Source organism: Cherax quadricarinatus, chromosome 3, assembly GCF_038502225.1.
Source record: "Cherax quadricarinatus isolate ZL_2023a chromosome 3, ASM3850222v1, whole genome shotgun sequence".
In the NCBI taxonomy this organism is placed as follows: Eukaryota; Metazoa; Arthropoda; class Malacostraca; order Decapoda; family Parastacidae; genus Cherax; species Cherax quadricarinatus.
In genome coordinates this window covers 59,162,397-59,187,806 of record NC_091294.1, presented here as the reverse complement: position 1 = coordinate 59,187,806, position 25,410 = coordinate 59,162,397, and the positions used below count along the sequence as shown (strand labels likewise).

Genomic DNA, 25,410 nt, shown 5'->3' with positions numbered 1-25,410 from the left:
GATGTAGGTATGATGAAGGATGTGAGTATGATGAAGGATGTAAGTATGATGAAGGATGTAAGTATGATGAAGAATGTAGGTATGAAGAACTATGTAGGTATGATGAATGATGTTAAGTATGATGAAGGATGTAGGTGTGATGAAGGATGTAAGTATGATGAAGGATGTAGGTATGATGAAGGATGTAGGTATGATAAAGGATGTAAGTATGATGAAGGATGTAAGTATGATGAAGGATGTAAGTATGATGAAGGATGTAGGTATGATGAAGGATGTAAGTATGATGAAGGATGTAGGTATGATGAAGGATGTAGGTATGATGAAGGATGTAAGTATGATGAAGGATGTAAGTATGATGAAGGATGTAAGTATGATGAAGGATGTAGGTATGATGAAGGATGTAAGTATGATGAAGGATGTAGGTATGATGAAGGATGTAGGTATGATGAAGGATGTAAGTATGATGAAGGATGTAGGTATGATGAAGGATGTAGGTATGATGAAGGATGTAGGTATGATGAAGAATGTAGGTATGATGAAGGATGAAGGTATGATGAAGGATGTAAGTATGCTGAAGGATGTAGGTATGATGAAGGATGTAGGTATGATGAAGGATGTAGGTATAATGAAGGATGTAAGTATGATGAAGGATGTAGGTATGATGAAGGATGTAGGTATGATGAAGAATGTAGGTATGATGAAGGATTTAGGTATCATGACGGATGTAGGTATGATGAAGGATCTAGGTATGATGAAGGATCTAGGTATGATGAAGGATCTAGAAATGATGAAGGATATAGGAATGATGAAGGATATAGGTATGATGAAAGATGTAGGTATGATGAAGGACCTAGGTATGATGAAGGATCTAGGTGTGATGAAGGATGTAGGTATGATGAAGGATGTAGGTATGATGAAGGACCTAGGTATGATGAAGTATCTATTTATGATGAAGGATGTAGGTATGATGAAGGATGTAGGTATGATGAAGGATTTAGGTATGATGATGGATGTAGGTATGACGAAAGATGTAGGTATGATGAAGGATGTAGGTATGATGAAGGATGTAAGTATGATGAAGGATCTAGGTATGATGAAGGATGTAGGTATGATGAAGGATGTAGATATGATGAAGGATGTAAGTATGATGAAGGATGTAGGTATGATGAAGGATGTAGGTATGATGAAGGATGTAGGTATGATGAAGGATGTAGGTATCATGACGGATGTAGGTATGATGAAGGATGTAGGTATGTTGAAGGATGTAGGTATGATGAAGGATGTAGGTATGATGAAGGATCTAGGCATAATGAAGGATCTAGGCATGATGAAGGATCTAGGTATGATGAAGGATCTAGGAATGATGAAGGATATAGGTATGATGAAGGATGTAGGTATGATGAAGAATGTAGGTATGATGAAGGATCTAGGTGTGATGAAGGATATAGGTATAATGAAGGATGTAGGTATGATGAAGGAGGTAGTTATGATGAAGGATCTAGGTATGATGAAGGATCTAGTTATGATGAAGGTTCTAGGTATGATGGAGGATGTACGTATGATGAAGGATGTAGATATGACGAAGGATATAGGTATGATGAAGGATGTAGGTATGATGAAGGATCTAGGTATGATGAAGGATCTAGGTATGATGAAGGATGTAGGTATGATGAAGGTTCTAGGTATGATGGAGGATGTACGTATGATGAAGGATGTAGATATGACGAAGGATGTAGGTATGATGAAGGATGTAGGTATGATGAAGGATGTAGGTATGATGAAGGATGTAGGTATGATGAAGGGTGTAGGTATGATGAATGTTCTAGGTATAATGAAGGATCTACGTATGATGAAGGACGTAGATATTATGAAGGATGTAGGTATGATGAAGGATTTAGGTATGATGATGGTTGTAGGTATGACGAAAGATGTAGGTATGATGAAGGATGTAGGTATGATGAAGGATGTAAGTATGATGAAGGATCTAGGTATCATGAAGGATGTAGGTATGATGAAGGATGTAGATATGATGAAGGATGTAGGTATGATGAAGGATGTAGGTATGATGAAGGATCTAGGTATGATGAAGGATGTAGGTATGATGAAGGATGTAGGTATGATGAAGGATGTAGGTATGATGAAGGATGTAGGTATGATGAAGGATCAAGGTATGATGATGGATCTAGGTATGATGAAGTATCTATTTATGCTGAAGAATCTAGATATGATGAAGGATGTAGGTATGATGAAGGATGTAGGTATGACGAAGGATGTAGGTATGATGAAGGATGTAGGTATGATGAAGGAGGTAGGTATGATGAAGGATGTAGGTATGATGAAGGATGTAGGTATGATGAAGGATGTAGTTATGATGAAGGATGTAGGTATGATTAAGGATCTAGGAATGATGAAGGATCTAGGTATGATGAAGGTTCTAGGTATGATGAAGGATGTAGGTATGATGAAGGATGTAGATATGATGAAGGATGTAGGTATGATGAAGGATCTAGGTATGATGAAGGATCTAGGTATAATGAAGGATGTAAGTATGATGAAGGATGTAGGTATGATGAAGGATCTAGGTATGATGAAGGATGTAGGTATGATGAAGGATGTAGGTATGATGAAGGATCTAGGTATGATGAATGATATTGGTATGATGAAGGATACAGGTATGATGAAGGATGTAGGCATGATGAAGAATGTAGGTATGATGAAGGATGTAGGTATGATGAAGGGTGTAAGTATGGTGAAGGATGTAGGTATGATGAAGGATGTAGGTATGATGAAGGATGTAGGTATGATGAAGGATGTAGGTATGATGAAGAATGTAGGTATGATGAAGGATCTAGGTGTGATGAAGGATGTAGGTATGATGAAGGATGTAGGTATTATGAAGGAACTAGGTATGATGAATTATCTAAGTATGATGAAGGATATAGGTTTGATGAAGGATGTAGGTATGATGAAGAATGTAGGTATGATGAAGGATCTAGGTGTGATGAAGGATGTAGGTATGATGAAGGATGTAGGTATGATGAAGTATCTATTTATGCTGAAGGATCTAGATATGATGAATGTTCTAGGTATGATGAAGGTTTTAGGTATGATGAAGGATTTAGGCATGATCACTTGTTCTCTTTAGGCTGGAATACTGCTGTACATTAACATCTCCATTCAAAGCAGGTGAAATCGCAGATCTAGAGAGTGTAAAGAGATCCTTTACTGCACGTATAAGTTCTCTCAAGCACCTTAACTACTGGGAACGCTTGGAAGCAGGAGGGAGAGATATATCATAATCTACGCTTGGAAAATCCTGGAAGGAATGGTCCCAAATCTGCATACAGAAATCACTCCCTACGAAAGTAAAAGACTGGGCAGGCGATGCAAAATTCCCCCAATTAAAAGTAGGGGCGCCATTGGTACGCTAAGAGAAAACACCATAAATGTCCGGGGCCCAAGACTGTTCAACAGCCTCCCATCAAGCATTAGCGGAATTACCAATAAACCCGTGGCTGCCTTCAAGAGAGAGCTGGACAGATACCTAAAGTCAGTGCCGGATCAGCCGGGCTGTGGCTCGTACGTTTTACTGCGTGCGGCCAGCAGTAACAGCCTGGTTGATCAGGCCCTGATCCACCGGGAAGCCTGGTCATGGACCGGGCCGCGGGGGCGTTGATCCCCGGAATAACCTCCAGATAACCTCCAGGTAGGTATGATGAAGGATCTAGTTACCTGGAGTTTACCTGGAGAGAGTTCCGGGGCTCAACGCCCCCGCGGCCCGGTCTGTGACCAGGCCTCCTGGTGGATCAGAGCCTGATCAACCAGGCTGTTGCTGCTGGCTGCACGCAAACCAACGTACGAGCCACAGCCCGGCTGGTCAAGAACCGACTTTAGGTGCTTGTCCAGTGCCAGCTTGAAGACTGCCAGGGGTCTGTTGGTAATCCCTCTTATGTATGCTGGGAGGCAGTTGAACAGTCTCGGGCCCCTGACACTTATTGTATGGTCTCTTAACGTGCTAGTGACACCCCTGCTTTTCATTGGGGGGATGTTGCATCGTCTGCCAAGTCTTTTGCTTTCGTAGTGAGTGATTTTCGTGTGCAAGTTCGGTACTAGTCCCTCTAGGATTTTTCAGGTGTATATAATCATGTATCTCTCCCGCCTGCGTTCCAGGGAATACAGTTTTAGGAACCTCAAGCGCTCCCAGTAATTGAGGTGTTTTATCTCCGTTATGCGCGCCGTGAAGGTTCTCTGTACATTTTCTAGGTCAGCAATTTCACCTGCCTTGAAAGGTGCTGTTAGTGTGCAGGAATATTCCAGCCTAGATAGAACAGGTGACCTGAAGAGTGTCATCATGGGCTTGGCCTCCCTAGTTTTGAAGGTTCTCATTATCCATCCTGTCATTTTTCTAGCAGATGCGATTGATACAATGTTATGGTCCTTGAAGGTGAGATCCTCCGACATGATCACTCCCAGGTCTTTGACGTTGGTGTTTCGCTCTATTTTGTGGCCAGAATTTGTTTTGTACTCTGATGAAGATTTAATTTCCTCGTGTTTACCATATCTGAGTAATTGAAATTTCTCATCGTTGAACTTCATATTGTTTTCTGCAGCCCACTGAAAGATTTGGTTGATGTCCGCCTGGAGCCTTGCAGTGTCTGCAATGGAAGACACTGTCATGCAGATTCGGGTGTCATCTGCAAAGGAAGACACGGTGCTGTGGCTGACATCCTTGTCTATGTCGGATATGAGGATGAGGAACAAGATGGGAGCGAGTACTGTGCCTTGTGGAACAGAGCTTTTCACCGTAGCTGCCTCGGACTTTACTCTGTTGACGACTACTCTCTGTGTTCTGTTAGTGAGGAAATTATAGATCCATCGACCGACTTTTCCTGTTATTCCTTTAGCACGCATTTTGTGCTGAAGAATGCTGAAGAATCTAGGTATGATGAATATTCTAAGTATGATGAAGGGTCTAGCTAGGATGATGGATCTAGGTATGATGAAGGCTGCAGGTATGATGAAGGATCTAGGTATGATGAATGTTCAAGGTATAGTGAAGGCTCTCGGTATGATGAAGGTTCTAGGTATGATGAAGGTTCTAGGTATGATGAAGGTTCTAGGTATGATGAAGGTTCCGGGTATGATGAAGGATCTAGGTATGATGAAGGATCTAGGTATGATGAAGGTTCTAGGTATGATGAAGGTTCTGGGTATGATGAAGGATCTAGGTATGATAAAGTTTCTGGGTATGATGAAGGTTCTAGGTATGATGAAGGTTCTAGGTACGATGAAGGTTCTAGGTATGATGAAGGTTCTAGGTATGATGAAGGATCTAGGTATGGTGAAGGTTCTGGGTATGATGTAGGATCTAGGTATGATGAAGGATCTAGTTATGCTGAAGAATCTAGGTATGATGAATATTCTAGGTATGATGAAGGGTCTAGCTAGGATGAGGGATCTAGGTATGATGAAGGCTGCAGGTATGATGAAGGATCTAGGTATGATGAATGTTCAAGGTATAGTGAAGGCTCTCGGTATGATGAAGGTTCTAGGTATGATGAAGGTTCTAGGTATGATGAAGGTTCTAGGTATGATGGAGGTTCTAGGTATGATGAAGGTTCTAGGTATGATGAAGGTTCTAGGTATGATGAAGGTTCTAGGTATGATGAAGGTTCTGGGTATGATGAAGGATCTAGGTATGATGAAGGATCTAGGTATGATGAAGGCTGCAGGTATGATGAAGGATCTAGGTATGATGAATGTTCAAGGTATAGTGAAGGCTCTCGGTATGATGAAGGTTCTAGGTATGATGAAGGTTCTAGGTATGATGGAGGTTCTAGGTATGATGAAGGCTCTAAGTATGATGAAGGTTCTAGGTATGATGAAGGTTCTAGGTATGATGAAGGTTCTGAGTATGATGAAGGATCTAGGTATGATGAAGGATCTAGGTATGATGAAGGTTCTAGGTACGATGAAGGTTCTAGGTATGATGAAGGTTCTAGGTATGATGAAGGATCTAGGTATGGTGAAGGTTCTAGGTATGATGAAGGATCTAGGTATGATGAAGGTTCTAGGTATGATGAAGGTTCTAGGTATAATGAAGGTTCTAGGTAATGGATCTAGGTATGATGAAGGTTCTAGGTATGATGAAGGTTCTAGGGATATCTAGGTATGATGAAGGTTCTAGGTAAGGTATGATGAAGGTTCTAGGTACGATGAAGGTTCTAGCTATGATGAAGGTTCTAGGTATGATGAAGGATCTAGGTATGATGAAGGTTCTAGTTATGATGAAGGTTCTAGGTATGATGAAGGTTCTAGGTATGATGAAGGATCTAGGTATGATGAAGGTTCTAGGTATGATGAAGGTTCTAGTTGTGATGAAGGTTCTATGTATGATGAAGGTTCTAGGTATGATGAAGGTTCTAGGGATCTAGTATGTATATGATGAAGTATTTCTAGTTCTAGTATGATGAAGGTTCTAGGTATGATGAAGATTCTAGGTATGATGAAGGTTCTGGGTATGATGAAGGATCTAGGTATGATAAAGTTTCTGGGTATGATGAAGGTTCTAGGTATGATGAAGGTTCTAGGTACGATGAAGGTTCTAGCTATGATGAGGGTTCTAGGTATGATGAAGGTTCTAGGTATGATGAAGGATCTAGGTATGATGAAGGTTCTAGGTATGATAAAGGATCTAGGTATGATGAAGGTTCTGGGTATGATGAAGGATCTAGGTATGATAAAGTTTTTGGGTATGATGAAGGTTCTAGGTATGATGAAGGTTCTAGGTACGATGAAGGTTCTAGGTATGATGAAGGATCTAGGTATGGTGAAGGTTCTAGGTATGATGAAGGATCTAGGTATGATGAAGGTTCTAGGTATGATGAAGGTTCTAGGTATGATGAAGGTTCTAGGTATGATGAAGATTCTAGGTATGATGAAGGTTCTGGGTATGATGAAGGATCTAGGTATGATGAAGGATCTAGGTATGATGAAGGTTCTAGGTATGATGAAGGTTCTAGGTATGATGAAGGTTCTAGGTATGATGAAGGTTCTAGGTATGATGAAGGATCTAGGTATGATGAAGGTTCTAGGTATGATGAAGGATCTAGGTATGATGAAGTTTCTAGGTATGATGAAGGTTCTAGGTATGATGAAGGTTCTAGGTATGATGAAGGTTCTAGGTATGATGAAGGATCTAGGTATGATGAAGGTTCTAGGTATGATGAAGGTTCTAGGTATGATGAAGGTTCTAGGTATGATGAAGGTTCTAGGTATGATGAAGGTTCTAGGTATGATGAAGGTTCTAGGTATGATGAAGGTTCTAGGTATGATGAAGGTTCTAGGTATGATGAAGGTTCTAGGTATGATGAAGGTTCTAGGTATGATGAAGGTTCTAGGTATGATGAAGGTTCTAGGTATGATGAAGGTTCTAGGTATGATGAAGGTTCTAGGTATGATGAAGGTTCTAGGTATGATGAAGGTTCTAGGTATGATGAAGGTTCTAGGTATGATGAAGGTTCTAGGTATGATGAAGGTTCTAGGTATGATGAAGGTTCTAGGTATGATGAAGGTTCTAGGTATGATGAAGGTTCTAGGTATGATGAAGGTTCTAGGTATGATGAAGGTTCTAGGTATGATGAAGGTTCTAGGTATGATGAAGGTTCTAGGTATGATGAAAGGTTCTAGGTATGATGAAGGTTCTAGGTATGATGAAGGTTCTAGGTATGATGAAGGTTCTAGGTAATGGTTCTAGGTATGATGAAGGATCTAGGTATGATGAAGGTTCTAGGTATGATGAAGGTTCTAGGTATGATGAAGGTTCTAGGTATGATGAAGGTTCTAGGTATGATGAAGGTTCTAGGTATGATGAAGGTTCTAGGTATGATGAAGGTTCTAGGTATGATAGGTAAGGTTCTAGGTATGATGAAGGTTCTAGGTATGATGAAGGTTCTAGGTATGATGATGAAGGTTCTAGGTATGATGAAGGTTCTGGGTAAGGTTCTAGGTATGATGAAGGTTCTAGGTATGATGAAGGTTCTAGGTATGATGAAGGTTCTAGGTATGATGAAGGTTCTAGGTATGATAAAGGTTCTAGGTATGATGAAGGTTCTAGGTATGATGAAGGTTCTAGGTATGATGAAGGTTCTAGGTATGATGAAGGTTCTAGGTATGATGAAGGTTCTAGGTATGATGAAGGTTCTAGGTATGATGAAGGTTCTAGGTATGATGAAGGTTCTAGGTATGATGAAGGTTCTAGGTATGATGAAGGTTCTAGGTATGATGAAGGTTCTAGGTATGATGAAGGTTCTAGGTATGATGAAGGTTCTAGGTATGATGAAGGTTCTAGGTATGATGAAGGTTCTAGGTATGATGAAGGTTCTAGGTATGATGAAGGTTCTAGGTATGATAAAGGTTCTAGGTATGATGAAGGTTCTAGGTATGATGAAGGTTCTAGGTATGATAAAGGTTCTAGGTATGATGAAGGTTCTAGGTATGATGAAGGTTCTAGGTATGATAAAGGTTCTAGGTATGATGAAGGTTCTAGGTATGATGAAGGTTCTAGGTATGATGAAGGTTCTAGGTATGATGAAGGTTCTAGGTATGATGAAGGTTCTAGGTATGATGAAGGTTCTAAGTATGATGAAGGTTCTAGGTATGATGAAGGTTCTAGGTATGATGAAGGTTCTAGGTATGATGAAGGTTCTAGGTATGATGAAGGTTCTAGGTATGATGAAGGTTCTAGGTATGAAGCGTCGGGATCATGAGATGAATTTAAAAAACTGAGAGAGAAAGTTGTTGAAGGAGAAAGATGAAAATAAAGGAGCAAAATATAAATGAGGAAATAGAAATCTCGAGAATAAAGGAAAAAAAACCCAGACATAAACCAAAGAGCAAGAAAGATTGAAGATGAGAGGACATTGTTTATGGTGTGTAGTACTGAAGGCTCAGTCAAACACTTAATTGTTTGGGAGCCACAATGACGCTCGGAAAATACAAGTTGGAAGTTGACGAGTAAAGAAATAAAACTCTGGAGAAACAGATGTGTGAGTAACTAAAGAGAAGGTTGTGGGAGGATCAATGATAATAAAGAGAAGAGAAACCAGGATGAAGCTGAAGCTGCTAAATGATAGCTAGAACAGTGATAAAACAAAACTATTGACGTAGGTGAAGCCAGTAAACCTACACGCACGAGACTCCCTCAACATAAATCTTCAAGGATAATGAGAAGAACAGCACAAACACTGTATATACACACAAAGATCTTCAACACATCTCGTGATTGAGAAATGTTGCTAATGTTGTACCTATATTCAAATAGGAAAACAGACAGAAGGATTTAAGTTACAGGACTCTATCACCAAGAAGATTATGATGCAGAATGATGGAGAGGATTAGTAAGGAGGAGAGTGAGAGTCTCCAGAAAAGATATTGCTCACAGAATCAACATCAGTATTTTTTTCAGTGGTGAAAAGTCGAGTCTTACGAACCATCTTGTATGATACTCACAAACACGAAGCAGAAGACACAGAGAGGACCTGGGAGCATATTCCTGCATTATTAGTAGTTATTTAAGGTCACCGCAGAAATATTCTTAAACTGGGAGAGCAGTGCCAGTGTACTCTAATGTCTCGACCACCGCAACACTCATCTGTGTGTGTACACAAGCTGAGGTGAAGCTGGCTGGTGGGTACACAAGCTGAGGTGAAGCTGGCTGGTGGGTACACAAGCTGAGGTGAAGCTGGCTGGTGGGTACACAAGCTGAGGTGAAGCTGGCTGGTGGGTACACAAGCTGAGGGGAAGCTGACTGGTGGGTACACAAGCTGAGGTGAAGCTGGCTGGTGGGTACACAAGCTGAGGTGAAGCTAGCTGGTGGGTACACAAGCTGAGGTGAAGCTAGCTGGTGCGTACACAAGCTGAGGTGAAGCTAGCTGGTGGGTACACAAGCTGATGTGAAGCTAGCTGGTGGGTACACAAGCTGAGGTGAAGCTGGCTGGTGGGTACACAAGCTGAGGTGAAGCTGGCTGGTGGGTACACAAGCTGAGGTGAAGCTAGCTGGTGGGTACACAAGCTGAGGTGAAGCTAGCTGGTGCGTACACAAGCTGAGGTGAAGCTAGCTGGTGGGTACACAAGCTGATGTGAAGCTAGCTGGTGGGTACACAAGCTGAGGTGAAGCTGTCTGGTGGGTACACAAGCTGAGGTGAAGCTGGCAGGTGGGTACACAAGCTGAGGTGAAGCTGTCTGGTGGGTACACAAGCTGAGGTGAAGCTGACTGGTGGGTACACAAGCTGAGCTGCAGCTGGCTGGTGGGTACACAAGCTGAGGTGAAGCTGGCTGGTGGGTACACAAGCTGAGGTGAAGCTGGCTGGTGGGTACACAAGCTGAGGTGAAGCTAGCTGGTGGGTACACAAGCTGAGGTGAAGCTGGCTGGTGGGTACACAAGCTGAGGTGAAGCTGGCTGGTGGGTACACAAGCTGAGGTGAAGCTGGCTGGTGGGTACACAAGCTGAGGTGCAGCTGGCTGGTGGGTACACAAGCTGAGGTGAAGCTGGCTGGTGGGTACACAAGCTAAGGTGAAGCTGGCTAGTGGGTACACAAGCTGAGGTGCAGCTGGCTGGTGGGTACACAAGCTGAGGTGCAGCTGGCTGGTGGGTACACAAGCTGAGGTGACGCTGGCTGGTGGGTACACAAGCTGAGGTGAAGCTGACTGGTGGGTACACAAGCTGAGGTGAAGCTGACTGGTGGGTACACAAGCTGAGGTGAAGCTGGCTGGTGGGTACACAAGCTGAGGTGAAGCTGGCTTGTGGGTACACAAGCTAAGGTGAAGCTCGCTGGTAGGTACACAAGCTGAGGTGCAGCTGGCTGGTGGGTACACAAGCTGAGGTGAAGTTGCCTGGTGGGTACACAAGCTAAGGTGAAGCTGGCTGGTGGGTACACAAGCTGAGGTGAAGCTAGCTGGTGGGTACACAAGCTGAGGTGAAGCTAGCTGGTGGGTACACAAGCTGAGGTGAAGCTAGCTGGTGCGTACACAAGCTGAGGTGAAGCTAGCTGGTGGGTACACAAGCTGAGGTGAAGCTAGCTGGTGGGTACACAAGCTGAGGTGAAGTTGCCTGGAGGGTACACAAGCTAAGGTGAAGCTGGCTGGTGGGTACACAAGCTGAGGTGAAGCTGGCTGGTGGGTACACAAGCTAAGGTGAAGCTGGCTGGTGGGTACACAAGCTGAGGTGCAGCTGGCTGGTGGGTACACAAGCTGAGGTGAAGCTGGCTGGTGGGTACACAAGTTAAGGTGAAGCTGGCTAGTGGGTACACAAGCTGAGGTGCAGCTGGCTGGTGGGTACACAAGCTGAGGTGCAGCTGGCTGGTGGGTACACAAGCTGAGGTGAAGCTGGCTGGTGGGTACACAAGCTGAGGTGAAGCTGGCTTGTGGGTACACAAGCTGAGGTGAAGCTGGCTGGTGGGTACAGAAGCTGAGGTGAAGCTGGTTGGTGGGTACACAAGCTGAGGTGAAGCTGGCTGGTGGGTACACAAGCTGAGGTGCAGCTGGCTGGTGGGTACACAAGCTGAGGTGCAGCTGGCTGGTGGGTACACAAGCTGAGGTGAAGCTGGCTGGTGGGTACACAAGCTGAGGTGCAGCTGGCTGGTGGGTACACAAGCTGAGGTGAAGCTGGCTGGTGGGTACACAAGCTGAGGTGAAGCTGTCTGGTGGGTACACAAGCTGAGGTGAAGCTGGTTGGCGGGTACACAAGCTGAGGTGAAGCTGGCTGGTGGGTACACAAGCTGAGGTGCAGCTGGCTGGTTGGTACACAAGCTGAGGTGAAGCTGGTTGGCGGGTACACAAGCTGAGGTGAAGCTGGATGGTGGGTACACAAGCTGAGGTGCAGCTGGCTGGTGGGTACACAAGCTGAGGTGAAGCTGGCTGGTGGGTACACAAGCTGAGGTGAAGCTGGCTGGTGGGTACACAAGCTGAGGTGAAGCTGGATGGTGGGTACACAAGCTGAGGTGAAGCTGGCTGGTGGGTACACAAGCTGAGGTGAAGCTGGCTGGTGGGTACACAAGCTGAGGTGAAGCTGGCTGGTGGGTACACAAGCTGAGGTGAAGCTGGCTGGTGGGTACACAAGCTGAGGTGAAGCTTGCTGGTGGGTACACAAGCTGAGGTGAAGCTGGCTGGTGGGTACACAAGTTGAGGTGAAGCTGGCTAGTGGGCACACAAGCTGAGGTGAAGCTGGCTGGTGGGTACACAAGCTAAGGTGAAGCTGGCTGGTGGGTACACAAGCTGAGGTGCAGCTGGCTGGTGGGTACACAAGCTGAGGTGAAGCTGGCTGGTGGGTACACAAGCTGAGGTGAAGCTGGCTGGTGGGTACACAAGCTGAGGTGAAGCTAGCTGGTGGGTACACAAGCTGAGGTGAAGCTAGCTGGTGGGTACACAAGCTGAGGTGAAGCTGGCTGGTGTGGCTTACTGCACCCTAACCTGCCTCGCCCAGTGTGTATATATAGTGCAAGAGGAAGTCACATGGTCGTTGAACCATAGGCGAGGTAACTCACACTTCACGTATAAGACAATCTCTCTCTCTCTCTCTCTCTCTCTGTCTCTCTCTCTCTCTCTATCTATCTCTCTCTCTCTCTCTCTCTCTCTCTCTCTCTCTCTCTCTCTCACTCACACACGTTTTTATGACAATAACAGTGACTTACATAACATCATGTCTGTGTCTAGACTGATGGTAACAAGATTATGCAACCTGCACGTCTTTCTTAGATAAAAAAATATATCAAAACCGTGAAAAGTGAGAAATCAGAGACCGTCTTTAGTCAGAGACCCTCTTCAGTCAGAGACCCTCTTCAGTCAGAGACCCTCTTCAGTCAGAGACCCTCTTCAGTCAGAGACCCTCTTCAGTCAGAGACCCTCTTCAGTCAGAGACCCTCTTCAGTCAGAGACCCTCTTCAGTCAGAGACCCTCTTCAGTCAGAGACCCTCTTCAGTCAGAGCCCCTCTTCAGTCAGAGACCCTCTTCAGTCAGAGACCCTCTTCAGTCAGAGCCCCTCTTCAGTCAGAGACCCTCTTCAGTCAGAGACCCTCTTCAGTCAGAGACCCTCTTCAGTCAGAGACCCTCTTCAGTCAGAGACCCTCTTCAGTCAGAGACCCTCTTCAGTCAGAGACCCTCTTCAGTCAGAGACCCTCTTCAGTCAGAGACTCCCTTCAGCCAGAGACCCCCTTCAGTCAAAGACCCTCTTCAGTCAGAGACTCCCTTCAGCCAGAGACCCCCTTCAGTCAGAGACCCTCTTTAGTCAGAGACCCCCTTCAGCCAGAGACCCCCTTTAGTCAGAGACCCTCTTCAGTCAGAGACCGTCTTTAGTCAGAGACCCTCTTCAGTCAGAGACTTCCTTCAGTCAGAGACCCCCTTCAGCCAGAGACCCCCTTCAGTCAGAGACCCCCTTTAGTCAGAGACCCCCTTTAGTCAGAGACCCTCTTTAGTCAGAGACCCTCTTCAGTCAGAGACCCCCTTCAGCCAGAGACCCCTTCAGTCAGAGACCCAATTCAGTCAGAGACCCCCTTCAGCCAGAGACCCCCTTCAGCCAGAGACCCCCTTCAGCCAGAGACCCCCTTCAGTCAGAGACCCCCTTCAGTCAGAGATCGTCTTCAGTCAGACCCCCATTCAGTCAGAGACCCCCTTCAGTCAGAGACCGTCTTCAGTCAGAGACCGTCTTCAGTGCTGCAGATGATGGTTTGTGACCGAGGCCGAGATATACAGTTTCATTGTATCAGTGTCTTTGTCTAAGAACCTTCTTGTTTTCATGGAGATGTTCGTCACTTTAATACACTCAGTAATATGTTCATTATACACATTAATCCCATCACTCAGTAATATGTTCATCACACACATTAATCCCATCACTCAGTAATATGTTCATCATACACATTAATCCCATCACTCAGTAATATGTTCATCATACACATTAATCCCATCACTCAGTAATATGTTCATCATACACATTAATCCCATCACTCAGTAATATGTTCATCATACACATTAATCCCATCACTCAGTAATATGTTCATCACACACATTAATCCAATCACTCAGTAATATGTTCATCATACACATTAATCCCATCACTCAGTAATATGTTCATCATACACATTAATCCCATCACTCAGTAATATGTTCATCACACACATTAATCCAATCACTCAGTAATATGTTCATCATACACATTAATCCCATCACTCAGTAATATGTTCATCATACACATTAATCCCATCACTCAGTAATATGTTCATCATACACATTAATCCCATCACTCAGTAATATGTTCATCATACACATTAATCCCATCACTCAGTAATATGTTCATCATACACATTAATCCCATCACTCAGTAATATGTTCATCATACACATTAATCCCATCACTCAGTAATATGTTCATCACACACATTAATCCCATCACTCAGTAATATGTTCATCACACACATTAGTCCCATCACTCAGTAATATGTTCATCACACACATTAATCCCATCACTCAGTAATATGTTCATCATACACATTAATCCCATCACTCAGTAATATGTTCATCACACACATTAATCCCATCACTCAGTAATATGTTCATCACACACATTAATCCCATCACTCAGTAATATGTTCATCACACACATTAATCCCATCACTCAGTAATATGTTCATCACACACATTAATCCCATCACTCAGTAATATGTTCATCACACACATTAATCCCATCACTCAGTAATATGTTCATCACACACATTAATCCCATCACTCAGTAATATGTTCATCATACACATTAATCCCATCACTCAGTAATATGTTCATCACACACATTAATCCCATCACTCAGTAATATGTTCATCATACACATTAATCCCATCACTCAGTAATATGTTCATCATACACATTAATCCCATCACTCAGTAATATGTTCATCATACACATTAATCCCATCACTCAGTAATATGTTCATCATACACATTAATCCCATCACTCAGTAATATGTTCATCACACACATTAATCCCATCACTCAGTAATATGTTCATCATACACATTAATCCCATCACTCAGTAATATGTTCATCACACACATTAATCCCATCACTCAGTAATATGTTCATCATACACATTAATCCCATCACTCAGTAATATGTTCATCATACACATTAATCCCATCACTCAGTAATATGTTCATCACACACATTAATCCCATCACTCAGTAATATGTTCATCATACACATTAATCCCATCACTCAGTAATATGTTCATCATACACATTAATCCCATCACTCAGTAATATGTTCATCATACACATTAATCCCATCACTCAGTAATATGTTCATCACACACATTAATCCCATCACTCAGTAATATGTTCATCACACACATTAGTCCCATCACTCAGTAATATGTTCATCACACACATTAATCCCATCACTCAGTAATATGTTCATCATACACATTAATCCCATCACTCAGTAATATGTTCATCACACACATTAATCCCATCACTCAGTAATATGTTCATCACACACATTAATCCCATCACTCAGTAATATGTTCATCACACACATTAGTCCCATCACTCAGTAATATGTTCATCACACACATTAATCCCATCACTCAGTAATATGTTCATCACACACATTAGTCCCATCACTCAGTAATATGTTCATCACACACATTAATCCCATCACTCAGTAATATGTTCATCATACACATTAATCCCATCACTCAGTAATATGTTCATCACACACATTAATCCCATCACTCAGTAATATGTTCATCATACACATTAATCCCATCACTCAGTAATATGTTCATCATACACATTAATCCCATCACTCAGTAATATGTTCATCATACACATTAATCCCATCACTCAGTAATATGTTCATCATACACATTAATCCCATCACTCAGTAATATGTTCATCACACACATTAATCCCATCACTCAGTAATATGTTCATCATACACATTAATCCCATCACTCAGTAATATGTTCATCACACACATTAATCCCATCACTCAGTAATATGTTCATTATACACATTAATCCCATCACTCAGTAATATGTTCATTATACACATTAATCCCGTCACTCAGTATTATGTTCATTATACACATTAATCCCATCACTCAGTAATATGTTCATTATACACATTAATCCCATCACTCAGTAATATGTTCATTATACACATTAATCCCATCACTCAGTAATATGTTCATTATACACATTAATCCCATCACTCAGTAATATGTTCATTATACACATTAATTCCATCACTCAGTAATATGTTCATTATACACATTAATCCCATCACTTAGTAATATGTTCATTATACACATTAATCCCATCACTCAGTAATATGTTCATTATACACATTAATCCCATCACTCAGTAATATGTTCATTATACACATTAATCCCATCACTCAGTAATATGTTCATCATACACATTAATCCCATCACTCAGTAATATGTTCATCACACACATTAATCCCATCACTCAGTAATATGTTCATTATACACATTAATTCCATCACTCAGTAATATGTTCATCACACACATTAATCCCATCACTCAGTAATATGTTCATTATACACATTAATCCCATCACTCAGTAATATGTTCATCACACACATTAATCCCATCACTCAGTAATATGTTCATTATACACATTAATCCCATCACTCAGTATTATGTTCATTATACACATTAAACCCATCACTCAGTAATATGTTCATTATACACATTAATCCCATCACTCAGTAATATGTTCATCACACACACATTAATCCCATCACTCAGTATTATGTTCATCACACACATTAATCCCATCACTCAGTAATATGTTCATTATACACATTAATTCCATCACTCAGTAATATGTTCATTATACACATTAATCCCATCACTCAGTAATATGTTCATTATACACCTTAATCCCATCACTCAGTAATATGTTCATCACACACACATTAATCCCATCACTCAGTAATATGTTCATTATACACCTTAATCCCATCACTCAGTAATATGTTCATTATACACATTAATCCCATCACTCAGTAATATGTTCATCACACACACATTAATCCCATCACTCAGTAATATGTTCATTATACACATTAATCCCATCACTCAGTAATATGTTCATTATACACATTAATCCCATCACTCAGTAATATGTTCATCACACACATTAATCACATCACTCAGTAATATGTTCATTATACACATTAATCCCATCACTCAGTAATATGTTCATTATACACATTAATCCCATCACTCAGTAATATGTTCATTATACACATTAATCCCATCACTCAGTAATATGTTCATCACACACATTAATCACATCACTCAGTAATATGTTCATTATACACATTAATCCCATCACCCAGTAATATGTTCATCACACACATTAATCCCATCACTCAGTAATATGTTCATCACACACATTAATCCAATCACTCAGTAATATGTTCATCATACACATTAATCCCATCACTCAGTAATATGTTCATCATACACATTAATCCCATCACTCAGTAATATGTTCATCATACACATTAATCCCATCACTCAGTAATATGTTCATCACAAACATTAATCCCATCACTCAGTAATATGTTCATCATACACATTAATCCCATCACTCAGTAATATGTTCATCACACACATTAATCCCATCACTCAGTAATATGTTTATCACACACATTAATCCCATCACTCAGTAATATGTTCATCAAACACATTAATCCCATCACTCAGTAATATGTTCATCACACACATTAATCCTATCACTCAGTAATATGTTCATCACACACATTAATCCCATCACTCAGTAATATGTTCATCACACACATTAATCCCATCACTCAGTAATATGTTCATCATACACATTAATCCCATCACTCAGTAACATGTTCATCACACACATTAATCCCATCACTCAGTAATATGTTCATCACACACAATAATCCCATCACTCAGTAATATGTTCATCACACACATTAATCCCATCACTCAGTAATATGTTCATCATACACATTAATGACATCACTCAGTAACATGTTCATCACACACATTAATCCCATCACTCAGTAATATGTTCATCACACACATTAATCCCATCACTCAGTAATATGTTCATCATACACATTAATCCCATCACTCAGTAATATGTTCATCATACACATTAATCCCATCACTCAGTAATATGTTCATCACACACATTAATCCCATCACTCAGTAATATGTTCATCATACACATTAATCCCATCACTCAGTGATATGTTCATCACACACATTAATCCCATCACTCAGTATTATGTTCATCATACACATTAATCCCATCACTCAGTAATAGGTTCATCACACACATTAATCCCATCACTCAGTAATATGTTCATTATACACATTAATCCCATCACTCAGTGATATGTTCATCACACACATTAATCCCATCACTCAGTAATATGTTCATCATACACATTAATCCCATCACTCAGTAATAGGTTCATCACACACATTAATCCCATCACTCAGTAATATGTTCATCACACACATTAATCCCATCACTCAGTAATATGTTCATCACACACATTAATCCCATCACTCAGTAATATGTTCATCATACACATTAATCCCATCACTCAGTAATATGTTCATCACACACATTAATCCCATCACTCAGTAATATGTTCATCACACACATTAATCCCATCACTCAGTAATATGTTCATCACACACATTAATCCCATCACTCAGTAATATGTTCATCACACACATTAATCCCATCACTCAGTAATATGTTCATCACACACATTAATCCCATCACTCAGTAATATGTTCATCACACACATTAATCCCATCACTCAGTAATATGTTCATCACACACATTAATCCCATCACTCAGTAATATGTTCATCACACACATTAATCCCATCACTCAGTAATATGTTCATCACACACATTAATCCCATCACTCAGTAATATGTTCATCACACACATTAATCCCATCACTCAGTAATATGTTCATCACACACATTAATCCCATCACTCAGTAATATGTTCATCACACACATTAATCCCATCACTCAGTAATATGTTCATCACACACATTAATCCCATCACTCAGTAATATGTTCATCACACACATTAATCCCATCACTCAGTAATATGTTCATCACACACATTAATCCCATCACTCAGTAATATGTTCATCACACACATTAATCCCATCACTCAGTAATATGTTCATCACACACATTAATCCCATCACTCAGTAATATGTTCATCACACACATTAATCCCATCACTCAGTAATATGTTCATCACACACATTAATCCCATCACTCAGTAATATGTTCATCACACACATTAATCCCATCACTCAGTAATATGTTCATCACACACATTAATCCCATCACTCAGTAATATGTTCATCATACACATTAATCCCATCACTCAGTAATATGTTCATCATACACATTAATCCCATCACTCAGTAATATGTTCATCACACACATTAATCCCATCACTCAGTAATATGTTCATCACACACATTAATCCCATCACTCAGTAATATGTTCATCATACACATTAATCCCATCACTCAGTAATATGTTCATCACACACATTAATCCCATCACTCAGTAATATGTTCATCATACACATTAATCCCATCACTCAGTAATATGTTCATCACACACATTAATCCCATCACTCAGTAATATGTTCATCACACACATTAATCCCATCACTCAGTAATATGTTCATCACACACATTAATCCCATCACTCAGTAATATGTTCATCACACACATTAATCCCATCACTCAGTAATATGTTCATCACACACATTAATCCCATCACTCAGTAATATGTTCATCACACACATTAATCCCATCACTCAGTAATATGTTCATCACACACATTAATCCCATCACTCAGTAATATGTTCATCACACACATTAATCCCATCACTCAGTAATATGTTCATCACACACATTAATCCCATCACTCAGTAATATGTTCATCACACACATTAATCCCATCACTCAGTAATATGTTCATCACACACATTAATCCCATCACTCAGTAATATGTTCATCACACACATTAATCCCATCACTCAGTAATATGTTCATCACACACATTAATCCCATCACTCAGTAATATGTTCATCATACACATTAATCCCATCACTCAGTAATATGTTCATCACACACATTAATCCCATCACTCAGTAATATGTTCATCACACACATTAATCCCATCACTCAGTAATATGTTCATCATACACATTAATCCCATCACTCAGTAATATGTTCATCATACACATTAATCCCATCACTCAGTAATATGTTCATCATACACATTAATCCCATCACTCAGTAATATGTTCATCATACATATTAATCCCATCACTCAGTAATATGTTCATCATACACATTAATCCCATCACTCAGTAATATGTTCATCATGCACATTAATCCCATCACTCAGTAATATGTTCATCACACACATTAATCCCATCACTCAGTAATATGTTCATCACACACATTAATCCCATCACTCAGTAATATGTTCATCATACACATTAATCCCATCACTCAGTAATATGTTCATCACACACATTAATCCCATCACTCAGTAATATGTTCATCACACACATTAATCCCATCACTCAGTAATATGTTCATCACACACATTAATCCCATCACTCAGTAATATGTTCATCACAAACATCAATCCCATCACTCAGTAATATGTTCATCATACACATTAACCCCATCACTCAGTAATATGTTCATCACACACATTAATCCCATCACTCTGAAATATGTTCATCACACACATTAATCCCATCACTCAGTAATATGTTCATCATACACATTAATCCCATCACTCAGTAATATGTTCATCACACTCATTAATCCCATCACTCAGTAATATGTTCATCACACTCATTAATCCCATCACTCAGTAATATGTTCATCACACACATTAATCCCATCACTCAGTAATATGTTCATCACACACATTAATCCCATCACTCAGTAATATGTTCATCTCAAACATTAATCCCATCACTCAGTAATATGTTCATCATACACATTAATCCCATCACTCAGTAATATGTTCATCACACACATTAATCCCATCACTCAGTAATATGTTCATCACACACATTAATCCCATCACTCAGTAATATGTTCATCACACACATTAATCCCATCACTCAGTAATATGTTCATCACACATTAATCCCATCTCTCAGTAATATGTTCATCACACATATTAATCCCATCACTCAGTAATATGTTCATCATACACATTAATCCCATCACTCAGTAATATGTTCATCACACACATTAATCCCATCACTCAGTAATATGTTCATCACACACATTAATCCCATCACTCAGTAATATGTTCATCTCAAACATTAATCCCATCACTCAGTAATATGTTCATCTCAAACATTAATCCCATCACTCAGTAATATGTTCATCTCAAACATTAATCCCATCACTCAGTAATATGTTCATCTCAAACATTAATCCCATCACTCAGTAATATGTATTTCTCACATTTTCCACGCACCACACAGAGAGAACAGGAAGTCCTGGTACCATGTGTAAGTATATCAGTGTCTCACTTGTTCTTCCTGTATTGTTCCAGCTGTTGTCGCTACCATTGTATTATATTTTACGGAGAGGTAAACCTGTAGAAGTAGAGGCTCGATCCTTCAGGCGCTGACTGCTGCGAACCAAGTTTTAGGTCCTTAGATGTTCCAGTGGTTCTTCATGCTACCTGTAAGGTGGTCCAGCACCTCTAGTTCTTCATGGTACCTGTTAGATGATCTGGTACCAGTGGTTCTCATGGTACCTGTAAGGTGGTGCTGCACGAATGGTTCTTCATGGTATCAGCAAGGTGGTCCAGCAGCAGTGGTTTTTCGTGGTACCTGTAAGTTGGTTCATCACCAGTGGTCCTTCATGGTACCCGTAAAGTGGTTCAGCACCAGTGATTTTTCATGGTCTGTTAGGTGGTCCATCACCAGTGATTCCTCGTAATACCTATAACGTGATGGACTATACAGCTTGGTAGGGTCACGATACCAGATGTACCATCAGAGTTACAGAGGCTATGGTAAGAGACAGTAAGGTCGCAGGAAGTGTTGTTTGCAACCCTTCCTACTGTAAGCTTCGTGGCTCAGTGGTATAGGTTGCGCCTGATGCTGGCTGCACCACGGATCGAGTCACAGTCCATTCTTCTGTTTACTCCGTGACAGTCTTGTGTGTGTGTGTGTGTGTGTGTGTGTGTGTGTGTGTGTCCTTCCTCCATTGTACAGTGGTATTGTGTGTGTATACCTCCCAGGCTGTACGTACACACACCTGCCAAGACATCATACCTGAAAACTCTTGACAAGGCTAACGAGCAGGTGAGGACTTACAGTCGTACACTCTCTTATAAGACAGACTGGATATTACGATTTATAACTTCTGCCATCACCAGGGATCCTTATATCAGGCTCACACTGATAGATCTATATGCAGGTTGTAATATAAATGCCGACGTTGAATCTCTATTGTGTGATTGTAACACAAAATCTGTGAACCTGAATCTTTCTTGCTATAATAAACAAGCAATAAAATATCCAGGTGAACACTCAAATATCAACAACTTACTTAAACTTAGTTTATTGTCTTAAGTTAAAAATCACCTTAGTACATTAAATTAATCCGTAGCGATTATAATAACATAAAACACAATGATCAGTTAATTAAGTGCATTTGTAATTTTTTTTATAATTAATGACTGTTTTCACTGAGACTGCAACATATAAAATAATATAGGTATAAGGAACACATGTTCCAAAAATTCATGGTACTCTATGGTACCTATGAAAGTTGGATACAATGTTGTGACATAGTATCTAACACCTTGACACACGAGAACAAATATGAAGCAGCAGTAGTCGCTATCGAACACCTTAAGGTGGACACACAAAGGTCACAGTACTCCAACAAAGTCCCAGTTACGATGTTATGCACCGTCACTACCACATGTTCCAACTGTGACAGTGCACACATTACCAAAAACTTCAGAAATCTCGAGGAAGATTCTGAACAGCAAGGTACCAAGAGAGGAAGTCTGTACACCAATATGTCAAGAGAGGATGGTTCTGAACAGCAAGGTATCAAGAGAGGCAGGTTCTGAACAGCAAGGTATCAAGAGAGGAAGTCTGTACACCAATATGTCAAGAGAGGATGGTTCTGAACAGCAAGGTATCAAGAGAGGCAGGTTCTGAACAGCAAGGTATCAAGAGAGGAAGGTCCTGAACAGCAAGGTATCAAGAAAGTAAGGTTCTGAACAGCAAGTATCAAGAGATGAAGGTTCTAAACAGCAAGGTATCGAGAGAGTAAGGTTCTGAACAGCAAGGTATCAAAAAAGGAAGGTTCTGAACAGCAAGGTATCAAGAGAGGAAGGTTCTGAACAGCAAGGTATCAAGTGAGGAAGGTTCTGAACAGCAAGGTATCAAGTGAGGAAGGATCTGAACAGCAAGGTATCAAGAGAAGAAGGTTCTGAACAGCAAGGTATCAAGTGAGGAAGGTTCTGAACAGTAAGGTATCAAGTGAGGAAGGTTCTGAACAGCAAGGTATCAAGAGATGAAGGTTCTGAACAGCAAGGTATCAAGAGATGAAGGTTCTGAACAGCAAGGTATTAAGAAAGGAGGGTTCTGAACAGCAAGGTATCAAGAGAGGAAGGTTCTGAACAACAAGGTATCAAGTGAGGAAGGTTCTGAACAGCAAGGTATCAAGAGATGAAGGTTCTGAACAGCAAGGTATCAAGTGAGGAAGGTTCTGAACAGTAAGGTATCAAGTGAGGAAGGTTCTGAACAGCAAGGTATCAAGAGAGGAAGGTTCTGAACAACAAGGTATCAAGTGAGGAAGGTTCTGAACAGCAAGGTATCAAAAGATGAAGGTTCTGAACAGCAAGGTATCAAGAGATGAAGGTTCTGAACAGCAAGGTATTAAGAAAGGAGGGTTCTGAACAGCAAGATATCAAGAGAGGAAGGTTCTGAACAGCAATGTATCAAGAGAGGTAGATTCTGAACAGCAAGGTATCAAGAGATGAAGGTACTGAACAGCAAGGTATCAAGAGAGGAAGGTCTGAACAGCAATGTATCAAGAGAGGAAGGTTTTGAACAGCAAGGTATCAAGAAAGGAAGGTTTTGAACAGCAAGGTATCAATAGATGAAGGTTCTGAACAACAAGGTATCAAGAGAGAAAGTTTTTGAACAGCAAGGTATCAAGAGATGAAGGTTCTGAACAACAAGGTATCAAGAAAGGAAGGTTCTGAACAGCAAGGTATCAAGAGAGGAAGGTTCTGAACAGCAAGGTATCAAGAGATGAAGGTTTTGAACAGCAAGGTATCAATAGATGAAGGTTCTGAACAACAAGGTATCAAGACAGAATGATCCTGCAACACTCAAAACAGATAATCACATCCTAAATATGATACTTCTAAAAACACATTCACAAGAACAATTATAAACACACTGACTCACAAGCTTCCACTTACTGGACCTCCCCCATGATGCTGGAGTCCTGTCATGTACTCAGTGAGCAAGCTACCACTTACTGGACCACCCCCATGATGCTGCTGTCCTGTCATGTACTCAGTGAGCAAACTACCACTTACTGGACCACCCCCATGATGCTGCTGTCCTGTCATGTACTCAGTGAGCAAACTACCACTTACTGGACCACCCCCATGATGCTGCTGTCCTGTCATGTACTCAGTGAGCAAGCTTCCACTTACTGGACCTCCCCCATGATGCTGCTGTCCTGTCATGTACTCAGTGAGCAAGCTTCCACTTACTGGACCTCCCCCATGATGCTGCTGTCCTGTCATGTACTCAGTGAGCAAGCTACCACTTACTGGACCTCCCCCATGATGCGCGTGTCCTGTCATGTACTCAGTGAGCAAGCTACCACTTACTGGACCTCCCCCATGATGCTGGCGTCCTGTCATGTACTCAGTGAGCAAGCTACCACTTACTGGACCTCCCCCATGATCCTGGTGTCCTGTCATGTACTCAGTGAGCAAGCTACCACTTACTGGACCTCCCCCATGATGCTGGTGTCCTGTCATGTACTCAGTGAGCAAGCTACCACTTACTGGACCCCCATGATGCTGGTGTCCTGTCATGTACTCAGTGAGCAAGCTACCACTTACTGAACCCCCATGATGCTGGTGTCCTGTCATGTACTCAGTGAGAAAGCTACCACTTACTGGACCCCCATGATGCTGGCGTCCTGTCATGTACTCAGTGAGCAAGCTACCACTTACTGGACCCCCATGATGCTGGCGCCCTGTCATGTA

The 25,410-nt window shown here is 41.1% G+C and overlaps 1 protein-coding gene across 8 annotated transcripts in view; it reads left to right on the top strand.

The window, feature by feature from the left end:
* Nucleotides 1-25,410, top strand: part of LOC128684045 (uncharacterized) — a 195,459-nt gene that overhangs the window by 82,679 nt on the left and 87,370 nt on the right. For 6 of the 8 annotated variants that reach the window (XM_070091986.1, XM_070091978.1, XM_070091998.1 and 3 more), the window contains one exon: nt 21,632-21,658. The exons of the other annotated variants lie outside the window; for them this stretch is intronic. In XM_070091986.1, coding sequence (XP_069948087.1) covers nt 21,632-21,658 — 27 coding nt within the window. The remainder of the gene's footprint in view (nt 1-21,631; nt 21,659-25,410) is intronic. 8 annotated transcript variants of the gene reach the window in all.